Here is a 20,336-nt window from a genome sequence, read left to right on the forward strand (position 1 = left end):
GTTTATGTTCAAATAACATAAAGTTACATTTGCCTTCATTTAGTAACAATGAATTATCCTAATTTATATACTATATCAGCAACATTTTTACCTACTGTCCATATTGTATTATCATCAGCATAGTTACAAAGAATTTCTATAATCATGAAATAGAAAATATCATTTAGAAAAAAGTTAAATAATAGGGGGCCAAGAACTGATCCCTGTGGGACTCCTTGTGTAACATTTTTCCACGTGGTTGTTTGAGAATTAATTTTCACTCTTTGTCTCCTCTCCTTTAGGTAATTTTATAATAACATCAGAGATTGTTTACTGAACCCATACACATGTAGTTTAGCAATAAAGAGGTCATGTGAGAGGCAATCAAATGCTGTCTAGATGTCTGCTGTCTAGATAAATTTCATTAATAAACAGCAAATGACCCCCACCATGCGTATTTCTATTTTTCCTCTTGGGCTCAGAAAAGCCTGGTCTTTTTAACAAATTGTTTCTAAAGGACTTTTGTTTTAGAGATAAGCATGAGAACTGATTTCCCTGTGATCATATCCATAAGTGGATCTAATTTGTTTCTAATAGAATTTATATTTAAGTGCCCAAAAGTAACCTTTTTGGATTTTTTAGTTTTATGCTATGTAGTTACTCGTATGCACATTTTTCAATGCTGGCTTTGGTCTGTTTGAGTTGTCGTGCGTCGACTGCAGTGCTTTTAGCTACTGCGCTGTTGTGTATCTTTAAATCTGATCCGCATACACCCCGAATTGGATCGTTAAAAGGAATAATTTAGAGGCATTGTTAACTAGGTATCCCACCTGCTTATGCGTAACTTCAATGTATGTAAAGCGCAAACACTCAGAAATTGGCAATGAATACGATGCCTGTTAAAACAATACCGAGTGTTGTCATCACTAATTTCCCTAGAAAACAGCCTAATTCAATAAGAATCCAGTCATGCCTATTTTCTTGTTTTTCTTTCTAGAAAGTTTTTGGCTACAAGGATGCTGAAGGAGGTATGAAGCTTCAAATTCTATTTTTCTACTTTGACATTCTAAAAATCTTTTATTTCAGGAGCAAGTTGCTTGATTATTATTGAATTAGAGAATAAATCAAAAAATAACATTTTCCATTAATTCGCTGAACAATGCATGTATCGTTACATCTTGTTTTCGTCTGCGCCTTCCTTGCTTTCAAGAAGATTGCTGCGTGGTATAATTTCATACCAGTATAAATTAGAAGCTCTATAAAGACTGCAGCAGTGTTTTTCAGCAAAAGGTCGTTAATAGATGTTGATATATAGATGTTATTCATAATAAATTTGTGCATTTCGTGATACAACATATTCTGGAAACAAAATCTTCCACCGATTTTATAATGGGTAATGGCTGGTAATGTGTTTGCTGGATCTCCGAAACAAATATTTCTTGCAAAAACCTCCGAAATAGTTTCTAAATGATTGGTCAAAAAATATTTGTTTTCAAATCCCGTGATAGAAGCGCCTTATTTTTAAAAATATTATTAACAAGTCCGACATTCTATGTAAATTTACATAATAAATCTCAGGTTTTGAAGTTTCTTACAAGTCTGTCTGGGACGGTACACAAACCTCGTGTCTGCTACAAGAATAAATATGGAATCAGCTGTTTATGATGATTTGAGTACCTAGACGTTGGGGGTGTTTCTAACTTTTCCTAATTGCTTAATATAAGCAGTTTTCCGTTTCTCCTTCAAATTAACAAGATAAAGATTGAAGGGTACTAAATCTTCAAGTATGATTTTCCTGTATTCTCAAGATACGCTTACTTAGAAGCAAACTTGTCTTTCAGGCATAACATTTCCCCTTGATTTATGTGTACCTGGCAGTTTGCTACCTCTGTTTATGAGGCAAATGCTGGTTGTGGTATCCCTGAAAGATGCAGTAGGGTCAATGTAAAGGGTGTGCGTTTCTTTAAAATGAGAGCAGTTTTTATTTGCCAAAATCTAGACATCTGTTACTAATCGGTCTCGAAATCTTTTGAACATTGAAAATATTCTCTTTTTATTATAATTAGCTGTGAAAGTACGAGCATCTTTTTGATTTTTGGAGATTTTTTTGTTTACGTCTTCCTCTATAGAATACACAGCATTATGATAGTATAGAATTTACTGCTTTGTAAAGCTCCTTTCTTGTGTGTCTTACGATTTGGAAGTTTTTTTGTTAACTTCAAAAATTATTTCTGAGTGATATTATTTGCAAGCCAACGTACAGAAAAGGCTAAATTAAAAACCTACTGCTCAATGTCCAAAGTTTTAAAAACCTTTCAATAAGAAATGCATTACAGTGCAACAAAAATATCTTCCTGTTTCAACCATACCTATGTATGCATACCTATGTATGATTAGTTTTTACGCGCTGATGCTCTGTCTTTAGTGAAGCGAGCACTATAAAACAGACAGTTTAGATATAATTTTCATTAACGTTTTCATTTTTTCTAGATGTTGAAAATTGCAGTTTCTCTGTTTTTTATAAGTGGTAAGTTGAATTACCTTAGCAATTAACATTGAATTTTGTCGTTGATATTTTAGCTGAGTTTTCTGAAAGTCTGTATATAGTTGATATAAGTTAGTTTAAGGAAAATATTTTGAAAGATTTTAAAAGGGAATCTCTTCAGAATAGAAAAGGTAATGTGATTATAATAGCTAGGGCAATTTCGTATCTATTTTGAGACTTCCATTAGACATGGCTCTGCATTTTGTTTCAACAATACTACTGCAATCAGAGAATCGAATTGAATAAAGATGTAGATGATGATTCAGTCGCCAGTATAATAATGTATTTGAAATATACTTGGTTAAAACCAAAACTGTTCACTATTTATTCAATACAATCATGTTTATTGAAGCATTATATGATATTATACCATAAATTCTGTGTGATTGCTGAGCAGTTCTGATGGCGCCTAAAGACCACACCCATTTAGCACTGGGCGCTGCTACTAGATTTATACAAACCTATAAACAGCTTCGGGAAAATCAAAAGCAAACAAAGAACAGTAGATCTACCTGTTTTTTAACGAGACTCTGGTACCAAGTATAACCTATCAAGCATGACGCCTTATTGGCTGGCCACAAATACAATGACGTAATATGTTTGCTTGCCACCTGTAATATAACAAAAAGTGTCATTTCTCCACAGCATGGTTCTATTTAATTCAACAGTTCATCATATTGTCGATTAAGCAGTTGATCACGATCGCGTTGTCAACTGGCATTGTAATGTCAGCCTAACCTATTCCAATATCCTCTATGGGTGATATCAGAACCCGCGCCACAGGAGGGCAAGGGAAGCCATAGCTTCCCCATCTTTTGCGCTAAATAAAGCTAAATTAGCTAAAAAGCAATTCTATAGATACCAGCCTTTAGATTATAATAAATGCATTGAATTAAAGCCCGACAGTAAAACAACATAAGCAAATTAGTGGCGCAGGCCCTGAATATGGGTATATCTGTAAAACTTATATCGTTGGTAATCAACATGAACTCACTGATATGTATATGTTGTACATGGCTTATTGTCATATTGGCTGAGCTGAGCTAACTGGACCAAGTCTTTCGGATAAGAGATCCACAAACAGGCGATTTCAAATGTTTTTTTCGAAAGTTTCCATCTTCTACAGAAGTCAAATGAGACCTAGTTTCACTACTGAATCCTTTTGTTAATATCGTTTTGTTAATATCGTGGAATCTTTTGTAAGTAAATTAGATGCATTTTGATTTTTTCGGGCATCAAATCCAAGATTTTTGCTAAAGTTATCTTCCGCTGAGCCATTACTCGTTACAGTGAATACGTAGGCACATGCATTTACAAACGTCCGTAATGAAGCCTTGTTTCTAACTACTTTTTATTCAATTTTCCAAGTTTAGGCTTGTGTTAAAAAATCCTGTCAATATTTCCTTTCTTGAGGACATTGTTAGCCTCGTGTTCGGCCCCTATATGACGTGATGGGGTCTTGTTGCTCTATTCAATAAGGCCTTTTTGTCCATATGTATTGAAACACTCCTAGGGATATTATAAAGGTCCATCTGCAGCCTTGTATCACTCTTGATAGTTAAATGGCTGTAACATACTAATTTCAATAAAGCTCTTATTTTTATATTCTCTATACTTTAGCCAATTGCTATGCAGATGTCATCTTCAACACAGACAACGCTGAATTGACTGAGAATGGCACAACTCTGCTGACTGGTAATCTCTTAAATAAGAAATTTACCTGCTCTAACAATATAACATGGACTTTCAAACTTGCCGCCTATAATCTGGAATCTGAGCATTATAACATATTTTCATATGGAAAGAAAGTGTTCTTGAAAGGTAGCAATCCCCTGGTCATCAGAACAAGAGGTGACATTGTCGTGAATACCACAGTTGATGTCAGCGGTGTGCCACTGAATGCATCAGGATTGCAAAATCACCTTGGTGGTTTCGCTCTAACAACAAAAAATTGTTGTTTTGTCGGTATGTAGTCAAAACCTTTTTTTATATACCCGAATGAAGTCTTGAGAAATTGATTTCTTTGTGTGCATATAGTGAGTGTATATATATATGATAGTATCCCTGTGATTTTTTTACATTTTCTGTCCTTAATTCTATAATCTCTTGTTAAGACTTTGTCAATTTTTCCCAGGAAATTTTCAGTTTTTAAAACACTTGAATGACAAGTAGTTGAACGTTTCAGCCTATTTCAATAGCATAACTTTAATGAACATATAGAATCCGAAATACCCATAAAATCTCCATGCAAAAATGTGAATCGAAATCTCCAACAGTAAACTACAAAAATTTGAATCAAAATCACTCTTTCAAAGCCAAGCAGACACCTGAATATGACTGACACCCTCGTCTTTCAGGGGCTGGACCAGGGGCTGGTTTTACGTACCATGGAGGAGGATACGGTGGTGCTGGCGGTGGGTCATGGACAGACCCCAATAATAACTATTTTTATGGGAGAAGCTATCAGTATACCGGAGAGATTATAGGCGGTAGCACAGGTGTGTATTTGTATATTATTACCCAGCTTTGATGGTGAAAGTCATCCTAATAACTACTCTTTGTGACAAGGACAGGGCAAGTACAGTTACTTGAAATGGGTAATATGCAAGATGCTCTTCCATTAATTCACCAATTTACGTTTTACGGTATTAGGAATGCAATATATACTCGCTGTGTGAAATACAATTCCTGTCAAAATTACTTAATACACCAAACAGCTTCAGTAATGTTTCAATATTTTCAGTTTCTTTTCCCAAAAACTGCGTCTTATTCTATTTTATCTAAAACCCTTAAGCCCATTACTCTGTGCTTCAAGACCCCAAGATTATAATCAATGCTAGTGGTGAGGTGGATTTGTAAAATTTGAGGCGCCATAAAACAGTCTATTTGCTGTGTTGTTAAGAATTGCAAACGATTCATGCACGTCAAAAATTTCGAAGCTGTTTCAAATGACACTCCTTATAATTCTGCAGTAAGCAGTTTAAGCCAACGTTAGACAGGTGTTTGGCAAGGATGAATGCTGAACTCCATCCTTTTTGTGAGTTTTTTCAGTTGATTTAGATTGAGCCAATGGAATCTGTAGATTTAAATAGGCTGCAATTTGACGTAAATTACTTGTGACCAAAGAAAATTAGTAAAGCCTCAACAAGTTGATTCCCGTACGATGGCTATGGTATGACGAGGCTCATTTTTCTCCGTGACTCGAAACAAGTAACGATCTCTTTAGGTAATGTTCCTTCTTCTACAGCTACAGCAGGTGATTTGCAGCAGCTCTAAAAGATATATCATTCCACAATCCTAGCTGTGTAAAGTATTTATATTTGAAGAACATTTTGCTATCTTTGAATAATGTTTCACGTGCACATGCTTATCACATAAATCTCATGTGTATTTCATTTACTGGCTATAAGACACAGATTAGATAAGCCATATCGAAGGAAGTTTAAATAAGAAATCTTTTTTTTGTAGGTGCCATTGTTTATGATTCTGATCCTGGAACAGGGGGTGGAGCAATTGCCATCCAGGCAAATGGTAGCCTGGTTTTAGGTATGAATCTGATCTATCACAAAATGTGTCCAAAGTGTCCGACGACCTTTTAGCATAAGGCTTTATCTAGCAAAGTACCCTAAAAATTGTTTGCTCCTTTTCACCTCATCCATTGCTCTAACCCTGTCGTTTCGCAACGGCTGAAAACGATTTAGAGATACGAGGTAGAAGTATTTGATCAGTCACGAAGTCTGTCCCAAGTATCCGACGACCTTTTAGCATAAGGCTTTATCTAGCAAAGTATCAAAGCAATTTTTTGCTCCCTTTTACCCCATTCATTGCTCTAACCTTGTCGTTTCGCGTCTGCTGAAAACGATTAAGAGATACGAGGTAGGAGTATTTGATCAGTCAAAAAGTCTGTCCCAAGTATCCGACGACCTTTTAGCATACGGCTTTATCTAGCGAAGTACCCTGACAATTTTTTGCTTCCTTTTACCCCATCCATTGCTCTACTTTGCCGTTTTGCATCGGCTAAAAACGATTTAGAGATACGAGGTAGAAGTAACCGCAATATCATATCTCAATATCATATCTCATTTGAGCAGTGTAACGATTCTTTAAATTTTGTGATAGAAAATTGAATCGCCAATATTTGCTTCATTTATTATGTGAATTATCCTAGTTGGTTGAGATATGGAATTTAGTACTGAAAATGAATTTATCTACCCCAAAACTCGAGAGAGACAATTTACAAACACCGTTTTTAGTGAAGAATAGACTTCAAAGACAGAGAGCTCAACGCTTTGAAAACACATATTATATTTAGGATATTTGTTACTGTAAAGCTTTTAAATTTTTTGAAAATCATATATGCATATAAGATAACATATAAAGGTTCTTGAATAACAGTAATATGGAATTAAGGGAAGCCTTCTTTTGAAAGCAAATATTATGGTCATTTTTTAGTTGCAATTTTTGCAATTCATTTAACATTCTTATGTTATTTGCAAATTAGAAATGTGCATGCTATAATTTGTGCATGAATTAAGGGCGATCTACATGTTCCGATCAGCCATCTATCAGCTCACCAGCAGTTTTCAGGAGCCGCTTTATGTGTGAAACTACTTGCACTTAGTTGCTTCTAGCTAGCAATTCTCATTTCCTTGAGCTACCTAACTTTGCATTGGCCTTTAAGTGCTGGATAATAGCGTTTGGCTTCACATTTCAAAAGGCAACTGATATCAAGAGACTGTTGACTTTTTTCTTATGCAAAATGCAAATGCAAAATGCAAAATGTCGCAGAGCATGGCACAGCGTTAGTACAACAGTTCCCGTTTATTGTAAAGTGTTCTTCAAGACTTGCAAGAAATTGCTACAATCCTCCAACAAACCATGCTAAAATTTGCCCGGCCATTCCTAAAGAGTTGAACCCAAGAATAGTCTATATTATTTGCTTCTATTATACTCTTTTTATCATATTTAAATAAATTTCAAAGAAATGTCTATAACAGTTTTTCTCGTCTCATTAATCAAGGTTTGATTTTAATTTTATTATAGGATCTCGAGGAAAGATTATTGCTAATGGATATAGTGTGACGAACACTAGTTACCCAGCATGTTCCGGAGGCAGTTCCGGCGGTAAAATTGTGCTAGCTGCCAATAAGGTAATTGCATTCTCGAAGATTTTTTTGGCTTTTGTGGGTCGAAACTTGATATTCTAGCTATGACCCGGAGGGTACGAATCCTAGTAATACTAACTTTAATAATGTTGATAAATAAACCATTAGAGCCACAGCTTGGTTATCGACTAAGTATATTTACTTGCCTTTCGGTTTGTATGTTTGGTTCCTAGGTTTTATGCTATATGCTTGCTCACTTGCTTGCTTGCTCACTTCTTTGCTCGCTCACTTCTTTGCTCGCTTCTTCGCTGAATTTGTCTTCGTGTTTTCATTTTTGCAAGTTTACATACCTGCTTGTTTACGTGCTCGCTTGATTGTCTGGTTGGTTGGTTGCTTGCTTGCTTGTCCGGTTGCTTGCTCAGCTCCATGCTAGCTTGCTTGCTTGTTTGTCCTGCTTCTCGCTCACTTGCTTGCTTACTTCTTTGCTTGCTTCTTCGCAGAATTTGTCTTCATGTTTTTCATTTTTGCATGTTTGCATACCTGCTTGCTTGCTCGCTTGCCCGTTTGCTTGTTTGTTCGTTTGCTTGGTTGCACGTTTGCTTGCTTGCTTGTTTGCCTGGTTGCTCGTTTAATTGCTTGCCTGGCTGCTTTATTATTTCTTTGCTTTTCTTCTTTGTCTTTATGTCTTTATATCTCATGTTTGATTATTTGTTTGCTTGCTTGCCAACATGTACACTTGGATGTTTGGCTGAGGGATAGCATGCCTACTTGTTTGTCTTTTCATGGTCTTGCTTGCCTGGTTACTCCGTTGCATGTTTTCCAGCTTACAAAAAAATCTCATTTTCAGGTCGTGTTAGAAGGAGAACTGTCAGCAGTTGGAGGTAACAGCGGAAAGACTTCAAATTACTCTGATTATTGCGGTGATGGAGGAGGTGGTGGCGTCATTCTTGTTAAGTCGTTTAGTTACCACACAGCAGGGTCATTTGTTATCAAAGTAGAAGGCGGCAAGGGTTTGGTAAATGGTACCAATGGAATCAAGAAATTTTCCAGTAAGTCCGTGAAAAATAAGTTATGATTGCATTTTTCTCTATTTCAGAATTATTCTTGCAGTGTTCTCGAACAGTTTACCAACCAAACACCCCCTCTCACAACGAGGCTTAGTTTTCCCAATCATAAACCTCATAACAATTTGCTGTTTATTGCAAACCTGAACTTTAATCTTTATCTAATTACGATAAAATTTCCTATTATAAAGTCAATCGATTACCATGTGCTCATAACAACATTTAAGATGATGTTGAATGATGCATAAACTTTTAACATAAATTTTTTAGATACAATTCAAATACCAAAATATTTTCTATAAGTTGTGAGAAACTGCAACAGCTCTGTAATTCACAAGTAGCCGTTTCTTTAAAATGCATTCAAATATGTAAGTTTTTATCAAGTTATATAAAGCAGTATAAATTTAGGTTATAATACGACATTTTATACTTTGCAGAGTATTGACTGTGTACTTCAGGAAATTCAGCAGTATGATATTTGATAAAAATACTATTGTAATATTAATGACTATTCTGTAAAGGTCTACCAAATTGATTTCTGTTAGCAGTTTTTTAAGCCTTATCAATGACACTTGCTGTTTTTCAACTATTGTGCTTAGGGTTCTGGACAAGCTTGAGAATTCTTTCATTGCTTAGATATTTCGATATTTTATCTTTGAAGGCCAAAACTTGTTCATCCAAATAAATTTCGTTTTCTTGAAGAATTTTCTGAGAAATTTACCAATTTTCTAAAAATTCCTTTTATTTTTTTTAGAAACAGCTCTTTCTCTTTTCCCTAATCGCAGGCCTTTTTGGTCAGCAGCTCACTGCCTTCGTATTTGTTTGTAGTATATTTTCATCCTTGAATTTTCTTGATTATAGCCAAACATATTCAAACAACTGTGATAAACACAACATCTTGTATAATGACAATCAATGGAAATCTAGCAGACAACTTTTCAAAACATGGTAACCTGTCAAGCGTGAACAACGATATAGGATGCACGCAATGGAGTTGGAAAATTTGCACGTTTACATTTGAACATGACTTTGAGTTTTCAAAGGGAAGCAATGTAACAATCACTGGAAGTCATGCTCTCAAAATCGTTTCTCTCAATGGACATTTATCTGTTTCAACGAATTTGGATCTAAGTGCTCGTGGGAAAATGGGAACGGCGAAAATGCAAACCACATTTTTGGGAGGCTATCATAATCATGGCAGTGAGCGTAATACAGGTAAGCTCCATCTTTCTTAGTTTATTTTTTCAAGGAAATTCCCCAGAGGCCTATATTAAACTTTCAAAAAGGCCACGAGGAAAGAGCTAAGAAGAGGGGGAAGTGAGATCAAGTCTTTTGAGTTTATTTCTGGAGGAAAACAGGTTATAAGAATCCGTGAAGCATGAAGAAGGTAGTGTGAAATGAGAGATAAATCGTGGGACTAAGCTCATATATATGGCATGGATAAATGGAAAGTGTGAACACAGGACAAATTTATGGTGTTTTTGAGGAATATGAAGTGTAAAGGGATATGATTTATATAAATTTCATGGGAGAGTCTGCATATGGGAGTATCTCATGTCGGTGGAAGTATGCTCAGGCAGATCTCCTCTTAGAGTCGAAAAATTCTTAGAGCATTTAGATAACTGAATCGAAACAAAGATAAATCTCAAAACAATACAGTCTAGTATCTCCCAAAGTCTAAGAATCGTGTAAATAATTTTGTTTTATAACGGGCGTATTAAATTGTAAAGCATAGAGACTATAAAATTACTTGTACATATCTGCTACTCAATATGATTAAGGCAAAATTATGGTTATGATTATATTATATGATTATAGCATTGTATCTCTTCTGATGTATGAAATTGTGTACAAAGTTTCTTAATATTGCTAAGCCAGTACTCAGGGATTCGTAACTGCTCTGCAGTTTTAAGTACCCAGTTTATTTTAATTTTTTCCTGTATTCAAAGGACCCGGAAGTGACGACAACGGTGCGGGACATGGTGACGTCAACAATACACTATCACGATCGTATGGCATTGATCCAACTCTTTTAATTGGTGGCAGCTCATGTCGAAATTGTAAGATTTACATTTCAATCTTCTTAGTCACAAGTAAGACAAGTTTAGACAGGTTTTTCTGCTTCAGGTTTTTTTACTTCAGGTTTTTCTACTTCAATGCCTTCATTTTTAATGGAGATTTCTGTTCATTGAAGAAATGTAATGAAGAAGTCGGACATAAAGTGCTCGATGCCGTATATGCACAACTTTATATTCTTGTTGCGTAATAATTGGATTAAAAATGAAACTCGGAGTCTTAGTACCATCATGTTCTATATACCAAAGCGTACCTTCAACATATTTATATATTTCTTACCAAGCTTTTTTATTTTGTTTTCTATTTTTACGATGTTTTAATTTTCATATAACGTTTTGATTATGCTGTCATTGTTGAATAACATCCAGTGTAATTAACCTTCTGTAATTAACCGGCTTTGTAATTACGTTTGCGTAGAGAATGCCCTGAAATGTATTTCTGAAGATGCATGATTATCTTTAGCGAATTAGCATGGCTTATCTTGCAATTTCGCCTTTCGTTCTAGCGAGTCTATCAGCAGCATACGGTGGTGGAGCAATCGCATTAGAAGCAAAGAAAGGCAAAATAGTAATAAGTAAGCAATATTTTTAAGCTTAGCTGTTGCAAACATTTTTCTTAAACTGAATGTATAATCATGCTTGTAAATTTGTCCAGAATCGTGAAGCAAGTTATCTTTATTGAAATTCTAAAATATAAGAGCTAGATTTTTATCTTTATTTTTCCAAAGTTTTCATAAGGGCCGACAGTGGATTTTGTATGGGTTCGTTGAAATTGATCTGTCTGGGTTTCCATTAGGACACAAGTCTAAAAGATGATATATTTGTAGATAATCAACTTTAAATCCTCAAAGCACAGATGTTTCTATTGTACCGTTTTGTATAGATATAGTCTGATACATATATCTAATAGTCAAATTTTCCATTACTTTCATCTTCCATCTCTTATCTTCTCACTTTTTATGCGGGGCGTGGGTCTCGGGCTTGTGTTCTTGTTTTTTGGACCTTGGCTTTTCCTATTGGAGACAATTTTCAATTCTTTTGGGAAAGACTATTCTTAATTTTGAATGATGACAATGCAAGCAAACTATAAACATGTTTCGGAATATTTAAACGGCTTTATTATTTTCCATCAAGCCTCCAATCCATTCTGCAAAGTGACTTATATTTTGAGAAAAGGGCTCTTATACGTTGACGTTTCCTTTGAAAATGTGCTCATTTGAGTCTTCTAAATCATTGACCCTTCCATACACATCAGTTTATATCCAATATAAATGCGTATCATTTGTACTCAATAAAAATTTCTACAACCTTCGCAATTTGATGCAAGCGTTCTGTTTCGTAGACGGAAACATATCTGCAGATGCCTATTCTGAAAACCCCGGAGCCAGCTGCGGTGCAAGTGGAGGGACTGTCATCCTTGATGCTAATGAGGTGAGTCACTAAAACCTCCATGCTTAAAGGCTCCTGCGCAACCGGCTTGCTTTGCGACTATAATTCCAAAACCGCCCTAATATCGTACTGCATGAAAATGATAAAAACAGTCAATTTCTCCTTGCGTAAAAAGACAGCTACTGCTAAGCATGCCGGTTGCGCAAGATCTTTTGATTTCAGCCTTAAAGTTTTACAAACCCATAAATCTGTTTCATTGCCTGCAATTTATAGAAATTGAAAAATACTTATCAGAAAATTAAATCAAGATTAAACACGGACTGGTTACTTAAAACCATGTAAACCCGTCAAAAAGGTCGGAACAAGGCAACATTGACTTTGTGAAACTGTCGAGAAACATTTCACGTAGGGATTCCGGGTGCTATGTATAAAAAGTTTCTTAGAGATCAACCAATAAGCAAAGCTGGTTTTTAAAAGCGAGTTATATCGTGTTTTCATCTTTTTCATCTTACTTTTTTCCTTTTCTTCCTGATAGAAATTACTCTCTTTTATCTATGTTAAGTCGTGCGTGTGAAACCGTATCATTTCTCTTGCCTTGTTTTGTCTGTTACCAGTAAGCTGGAAATTATAGAATAGGAAAATTTGCGTCATTTCTCTTCTTAAAACCGAACCTTTAGTTGAATGTGTTTTTGATTACTGTCATATCTCTTGAATTTTCTTGTGTTTCGATTAGCTTTGATGAAAATTGCATCTTTTTTCTATCAATCTGCTGCAAAATATCACTAAGATTTTTTGCAACAAACCGAACCTTCAGTCGACTTTGATTTTGAGTCAAAAATATGTTTTCGATTACTGTAAAATCTCTTGAATTTTCTTGTGTTTCGATTAGCTTTGATGAAAACAACATCTTTTTTCTATCAATTTGCTGCAAAATATCAATAAGATATCAAATTAAATCATAAGAAGGTAGGCGTATTGACGATCCTGTTTTTCAATTTGAATTGAAACCTGAAAGCTCCACCGGCTGGGCTTATGAATAATGAATTCTAACGTTAGGAATTACTGCTGATGATCTGTTATGACATTTGAGTCACCAGATAACACTTCTACAATGCTAATACTAAAATGAAAATACGAACATCATATCCCAGGGAATCACTTAATCTTTTTTATACATGGGAAGGTCCACCTGCCGTTAACAAATTTCATCCAAAAGTATCAAAAACAAATTTAACAGACTCAAAATTTTCAGCTAAAAAGTGTGGAAAAAACCCAGAAATATCAAAATACAAAATCTTGTTTTTGAGCACATAAAAGACGACTGGTTATGGTAGTTTGGACTGTTTCCTATAATAATCAATTTAAACACGCCTGTTCACTCTTTCCTGTTCTTGACATTTTATGTGCTACTTGAACCCATAGGTATCAAAAGGGTTTATTGTTAAATCAGGTATCCAAAAGGATCAGATCACAAGGAAACTTTATATCCATAATTATCGGATGGACCTCCCTGTATTTAAAAAATTCAAGTGACCGCCCTGGTCTCCAGATAAGGTCTTGCTTTCGGAAATGAAAAAAGTTCCACTAAATGAAAGTCTTTCTGACCACCATGTGGACAGTTTATTGCCCGGATAACTTATTTGGACAGCTGGTTAGTTGATCAATCCATCACAATACGTGTCACCGTTTCCTATGCAGAATTGTCATTGCGAGTCATTTCTACTGTTGTTGTGAAGCTTTACCCGCTTCTAAGAATTACGTCATTGCACTATTCTCTCATTGAGTGCTTTTCAGTCAATGCAAAGCCTTACTTTATTCATTTTACCGAGCTTCACAACTCATGATCCCATAAAATTTGTCTTCAAAGTTTTTTCAGTAAAATGCACAGCCACAGGGGAGTATTAAATGAAAACTACGAATTAGGCACAGAATAGATGCCGCTCTATTCCTTTGACATGTTCAAAAATGTACCGAACCCTAATCGTGCCGAGTCGCAAAGGTATGCCTCGAGATGACCTGCGCTTTTAAGAAGTGCAGAGTCTTTAATTTGCCGTTTTTTATCTATTTCTAAGAAGACTGAGTCACTGCCCGAAAGAGATGCCGTAAGCAGGGCCGCGGAGAGGATTTATGGGCCCCGGGTCAGATCGGATCGGGTCAGGACGAAAGATTAATAGCAAGGCAAGCCCAAGGTGGACTCTTCTCGCGTTTACGGGGAATGCTCCTCCAACAGAGTTTGAAGACAGTTCTTGTGAAAATTGTTATCATGGCAAAATTACGCTGGCGGCTTTTACTTCTGTTGGCTATTTAAATATAATTTACATAGATGTGATATATTGATTCCACAATGCATAAAAATAAAAACATCTTAACCATAAGATAAGGAATTCTTCATGACTACACGAAATGCCAGAACATGGCAAACTAAAGTAATTCAAGTTTTTCGGTAACAAAACTTTTTTGGCAATTCTTTATATTTTGATTTTATTTAATTTAATAAATTCAAGCAAATAAGATCCACCGTTGCAAACAGATGTAGGTGCCCCAGTTTTTTTGTGTGACGTTAAGTCACCTTCACCTTCTGTTCTTTAAAAGCAATAGGTAGAGTGCAAAAAGCTTGATATCCCTCCAGAGTCAAAAACAGACATTGCTAGCTTTTCAAATTACTTAAAATCGTTCAAAGCAATAATATTGATTACAAAAGGGTTTAAATTTTTGAAGCAAGTTGACACTAGAATAAAATTATTGCAGCTAAGACAAACCACAATCAATCCTGAGTAGCAAAACCTTGCAAACCATTTAGATGAAATACAACTGTCCCAAAAATATCGAAGACCATAAAAAAATAATAAAATTGATCTATCTGTGAGTGTAACCCAAAAATAGGCACATGGTGGTTTCTAGTTTTGTTCAAAGAATTTTTCCTAGAAAGCTAAAAAATTACCTAGAGCTACAGGCTCTGTTTCAGCGAGATAACATAATATGATTATTGCTGTTATTCCTTTACTTCATTCATTTATAGACCGACAATTATTACTATTAATGACAGGTTGTGATAATGGAATCCCAGGTTCAGTGACCCCTCTGCCCCCCTCTCCTCAGCACTGGTCGTAAGTCGCCTTTAGCTCTCCTGTTATTTGTTATTAGGGCCATCTGCCAACGTCACATCTGTATGTGCACCCAGCTTCTTATTATGTTGCGTATCTCAGATCTAGAAGTTTTCAGAAGTTTCTTATCTAAAGAGTTATACACTTTTTTGAAATATAAGAACGTAACATAAGATAGTAAAAAAAGACCTACCGTAAATTCTCTTCTTAGCCCCCCGGGGGCTTATTGTTTCTTAGCACTTTAAAGGGGGGCTTATAAGAGAGGGGGCTAAATTGAGCGAGGGGGCTTAATGAATATTTTGTAATAAAACCGTTTATAGTGGTAAACTAATTTTTTGTAATTTGCGAAAAGAAAAACATCAAATCAGCCTTCTATCAATAATATTGTCATCATCATCGTCATCAATTATTAATTCTAAGATGTCTTCTTAGGCCATGTCGCCTTCTGAATTCGAGCATTCGAAAAGGTCGACTTCATCCCTCGGAGTACCAACGGCCTGTAATTTTGGTAAAAGGTTCTCACATGGCCTGTGCTTAATGCACATCGTGCACATTAAATCTTTGTCTTTGGATCTGACATGACTGGAAGAGACATATTGTGAATTTTGATTTGATGCGAAGTATTGAACGACCAATGAATAAAATGAAAATCTCTGTTTTTGTCAAGTTTACTTATTTCAGCATCAGTGAAAATTTGGGGGGAGGGGCTAAATTAAGAGAGGGCTAATTAAATTTTTCCTTCTGAAAAGGGGGCGCTAATAAGAGAGGGGGCTTAATTGAGAGGGGAGCTAAAAAAGAATTTACGGTAATTAATCAAAAGGTGCTCTACATTCTATGTCAATAAACAGGAAATAGGTGGCTAGTTTTCGAAAGAATCAACTCCACCCGGTCTTTAGCATAAGGGTATTCGAGCAGTTTCCTAAGATGGATGTCATCATCTATGGTTTCTTGATTTTTTTTGTTATCTTAGGGATCGGTTTCTAATAGATGGTTTTTTTATTAAAAAATTGAGTGTACTTTGAGGTTTGTTTTGTTAACCGGAATGAATGGTGAATAGAGTCTATAACCTGCTGCCAAAGCATAAAGATGGATTCCTTCCTAATCGGATGGACCTCGGGGCCTATTTCATGGATCTTTAACGACGGCAGTAGTTGTCAATAACTGTCATGTTCATCAAAATATTCATGAGAGTTTTGCCTGTTTGTTTATCATGGTTGTTTGGATCGTAATATTAGTTAGAGCAAGTAAAAAGCCATCATAAAATATCGTTGTTGTATTGCTACGTAGGACACCTTTGCGCCTCATAAGCTCGAAAGCAATAATATACATTGTTTTCTAGCGAATTGATCAAACTTGCACGCTCTAAAAGGAGTACATATTCATAAATCCGCTAGATTCCTCTAATTTACAGGCAGCCAAAGCTCAAACATCATTAACATCAGCAACATAATCAGTATCATGTTATCATTGTCATCAACACCTCTGTCCAATTCTATACTTGACTGCCTCTTCAAATTCTTCATTCACCAATCCAATATCTTTCTTTGAAGCTAGACATACTTTGATGAAAAAGTGTCTTTCGGTGCATCCCGACACACATTTAGCTTTCAAAGAAGATGTCTTTTTTCACGGGAATGAGTCCTGTCCGAAATTTTGTGTCTGAAAAAACCTTTTGTTAAACTGTTTTTAGGTTTTTCCTTAAAGATTCTTTAATGTATTCAAAACAATTCCATGTATTTAGAGCCACAGCTCATTAAAGACTATGCGGAAAATGAAGTGATCGACTTGGCCAAGAAAGCAAACTGTTCTTCGCTCGTAGTTAAAATCTCCTGCGACGCAAAAACCTATTTGCATTGGATATTCTCATCACCGGCTTTTTAGATGCCTTGATAAGAAAATTAAAAAAGACTTTGTGAATATTTCTGATTGTTTGAGCGTAGATTATTGTCGTAAAATTAATAAATGTCTTTGGGAAATGGACAAACTGTTTGCCGGCGATGAGGTGTGAATAGAGTGGAACTAATTAGAACTTTCGATGTACCTGTTCTACATACAGAGCTTTTTGCGCAATCGTTTCTCAAGGATAGCTCATTGAAGGCCACCCTCTTGGAACTCACAGCAGATAATGACAACTCCCGATGAATCAGTTTGAAATTTTTCTGCTGAAATTCTCTTTATTGTTATTGATTATTGCAGTCGTCAATGTGATTTGTCATTATGATTTTGATCAAATGATAGCCTGACAAGAATTGACCAGGCTTAGAAAAACAAAGGTAAATTAAGGTTCTAGACTCTAGTCTTTCTATACGATACCAAGTAGCGTTTATTAATGTCTTCTCTTCATCTTCGAATACCCTAACTTTCTCTCGTGCCATCTTTTTTATCATCCACAACAGAGCTTCGTTTCGTTTGAGTACTTCCCCAAAACAGCCTATCAACAATGCCATCATGTCATTGCCACCCGTTTTCCTTGCCTTATCAAGATCATTTTAATCGGCACCACTTTCTTTTCGACGCATTAATTCCTTTTTTTCAACATTACTTTTTGTAAAGAGGCATGGACTAGTCCAGAATTCTTTGATGTTGTATTCTAGCTATGGCTTCTTTACTCTACGGCTGTCATTCTCTAACCATGTTAAAATAAGCTGCTCAAACAAACAGAAGCTTGTAATTGTAATGTAACTGAATTTAGAACAAAAGCTTTTCTTTGTCATTCTCATTTTTTGTTTAAAACAATGAAATTTATACACATGTTGATTCTCTCAGCAATGAACCGATTAAAAATTTTTATGATACCTTATCAATCTTTAGTTTGCTTTTAAGAAATTTAAATTGCTATTCAAAAACTGACAGTTAACAACCAGTGCTTCCTTTTCTATGTGCGTGTATGACAGTGCTGTATAGGTAAGCTAAAATGTATTCAGAGATTGAATGCAGAATCCAGTTGACCCCCGTTAAAGGAGCGCTTGAGAATGCTGCGAAGGCGTATGTGTATACCTTTGCGAACACGCACTAGAAACCATTCATTAAGGTGGAGATTAGCCTCTTCAATGTAATGATTTTTACGGTTTATTCAGGAAGACGATGATATGAAGTGCAAACAGCCGTAAAGAGCAAACATGCTATGCTTCGCCGCTATGTAAACATCAATTGGCTTATCTGATAGCTCAACAGAGCAATATCGATGGTCTTCGTCTTATTTTGAGCGCAAAGAGAAATCTCCGCAATAATCTACACCAAGATCTCGCTTTTATGTTCAACGTCAACCACGTTTTAGAAAATGTCCATTCTGGCGTGAGTTAGCAAAGGATGGTACACAATATTATCAAACTTAGTACTTACATAACAGCAGCTGAGCCCCACTCATTAAAAACAGTTTTTTTATCAAATTTGAAGTTTCATGATGAAGTTTTTCTTGCAATGCCTGATTTTGCAGATAGTGATCAAGGGATACGTAACCGCAGACGGTAGCGATGGCAAGCATAGCGGCGGCGATGGAGGCGTAATCTCTACAACCTCGGCATACCCAAAAGCATTGGCAAGGCCCGGGAAATGCATCGAAAATAATGGTGTTCCTGGCAGACCTGGCACTGTAAAAGGTGGGAAATTTTTTTTGATTTTGTTGGATAAGGTAGTAAGTTTTTTGCTTTTTTTTTTAATCTCGGCATCAGAACTTCCTAATTTTGTGTGGAATATGTCTGTTGATTAATTTTTGTGTTGAAAAACGATCAGTGAAGGTAAGTTATTTCTGACAACAATCTTCTAACAGCAAAAACTAGTTTAAAGGGCTGCTTGAAACCTGCTTAAAACGCTTAAAACCTTTGAGAAAAATTCAATTTTAGATAATTTTTCTCATAATTTTCCAGCTAATTATGTTTGCTCATGTTTGTAAAAAGACAACTAGGATTTCACAGATGATTTACGGGGGTTTCCGATAGTTTGATGACAAAATATTTGCACTCAAAACGTTCTGCTTGAATAAATTATTCTACGTAAAAGGAAACGCGAAAGCCATAACACACGTCAAGTTAATTGAGAATCCTCTCAGCTAGAACGTTGGTTTCCAGAGAATGGTGAATTATAATAAGATTTAACGTTTTATATCGACCAAAATATTTATAATACTTATGGGACAAACAGCTGATTTTCTCAACTATCTCGAAGCTTTGTTTCTTATTGATGTTATTAAAAAAGGTCTTCCCCATTTTTCAAAATATGCGCGTGTAACTCCCAGCGATATAGCATACGAGATATCGTTTGTTCACTTTCAGTCGAAAAAAGATGAAGGAGCTGTCTCTCCCTGGGGGATTGGAAGGGGAGAGGGGGCAAAAGATGCAACAAGGCTCTTTTTTGCGTTATAAAATTCGTGGCGTAACGGAACAGTGTGGGACCCTTATTGAAAGTAGTGTTTTGGGGCCCCTATACTTAACTAAATTTGCGTCAAGTTTTATAGCCTGAGTGCTCACTCTATGGGGTTTTCCTGTAAAACCCAAAGAAATAACATTCAACAACATATAAAGGGAAATTCTGCTGCCTGAGATATTTTCTATGATCTTCATCTAAGCTTTTCCTGGATTTTTATGCAGCGTATACAGATGCAGCTCGTACATGCATTTGAAAACATGTCCAGAAAGATCAATATTTTCAAACTGCTTCATTGAGGAAGTCAATTAGATTATTGATATTTGTTATATTCTCGTAAATCAAATACAAAATTTTATAACGATATGGAAGAGGGAAATCTAATTGACATGCTATATCTTGCATTATTTTTTAGCTGCTCACAAACCATATTCAATCTTTTGCCAAATTCGATGATGCTGTGAATGCTATTAAGAAGCATATGTTTGCATCAAAAAACCCATTTTTCGAGAATTTTCTAGTGCACACTGTGCGTTACGCCACTGTATAAAATCTTTCTGTCATTTCTTGTTTATAGGGACCATGCACCAGTCTAAAAGTGGAGGGGCTGAAAAGGGTGTGACCATAGTTTTTTGAGGCCATGCCCTGCAGAACGCCAGAAAACGCCCCTTTTAGAAAATACTTTTTTCATTTCTTCTCAATTTTTATAAACA

The 20,336-nt window shown here is 35.7% G+C and overlaps 1 protein-coding gene across 9 annotated transcripts in view; it reads left to right on the plus strand.

Moving 5' to 3' along the window:
• The window catches only part of LOC135690509 (uncharacterized), a 76,620-nt gene that overhangs the window by 13,523 nt on the left and 42,761 nt on the right, over positions 1-20,336 (plus strand). For all 9 annotated transcript variants that reach the window (XM_065208076.2, XM_065208077.2, XM_065208078.2 and 6 more), the window contains 12 exons: positions 977-1,007; positions 2,470-2,506; positions 4,145-4,489; positions 4,882-5,022; positions 5,993-6,070; positions 7,568-7,674; positions 8,477-8,678; positions 9,555-9,908; positions 10,643-10,753; positions 11,275-11,343; positions 12,111-12,199; positions 18,698-18,860. In XM_065208076.2, coding sequence (XP_065064148.2) covers positions 996-1,007; positions 2,470-2,506; positions 4,145-4,489; positions 4,882-5,022; positions 5,993-6,070; positions 7,568-7,674; positions 8,477-8,678; positions 9,555-9,908; positions 10,643-10,753; positions 11,275-11,343; positions 12,111-12,199; positions 18,698-18,860 — 1,708 coding nt within the window. In that variant the 5' untranslated portion in view covers positions 977-995. The remainder of the gene's footprint in view (positions 1-976; positions 1,008-2,469; positions 2,507-4,144; positions 4,490-4,881; positions 5,023-5,992; positions 6,071-7,567; positions 7,675-8,476; positions 8,679-9,554; positions 9,909-10,642; positions 10,754-11,274; positions 11,344-12,110; positions 12,200-18,697; positions 18,861-20,336) is intronic.

Source organism: Rhopilema esculentum, chromosome 4 (assembly GCF_057945365.1).
Source record: "Rhopilema esculentum isolate cy_ngs chromosome 4, ASM5794536v1, whole genome shotgun sequence".
Lineage (NCBI taxonomy): Eukaryota > Metazoa > Cnidaria > Scyphozoa > Rhizostomeae > Rhizostomatidae > Rhopilema > Rhopilema esculentum.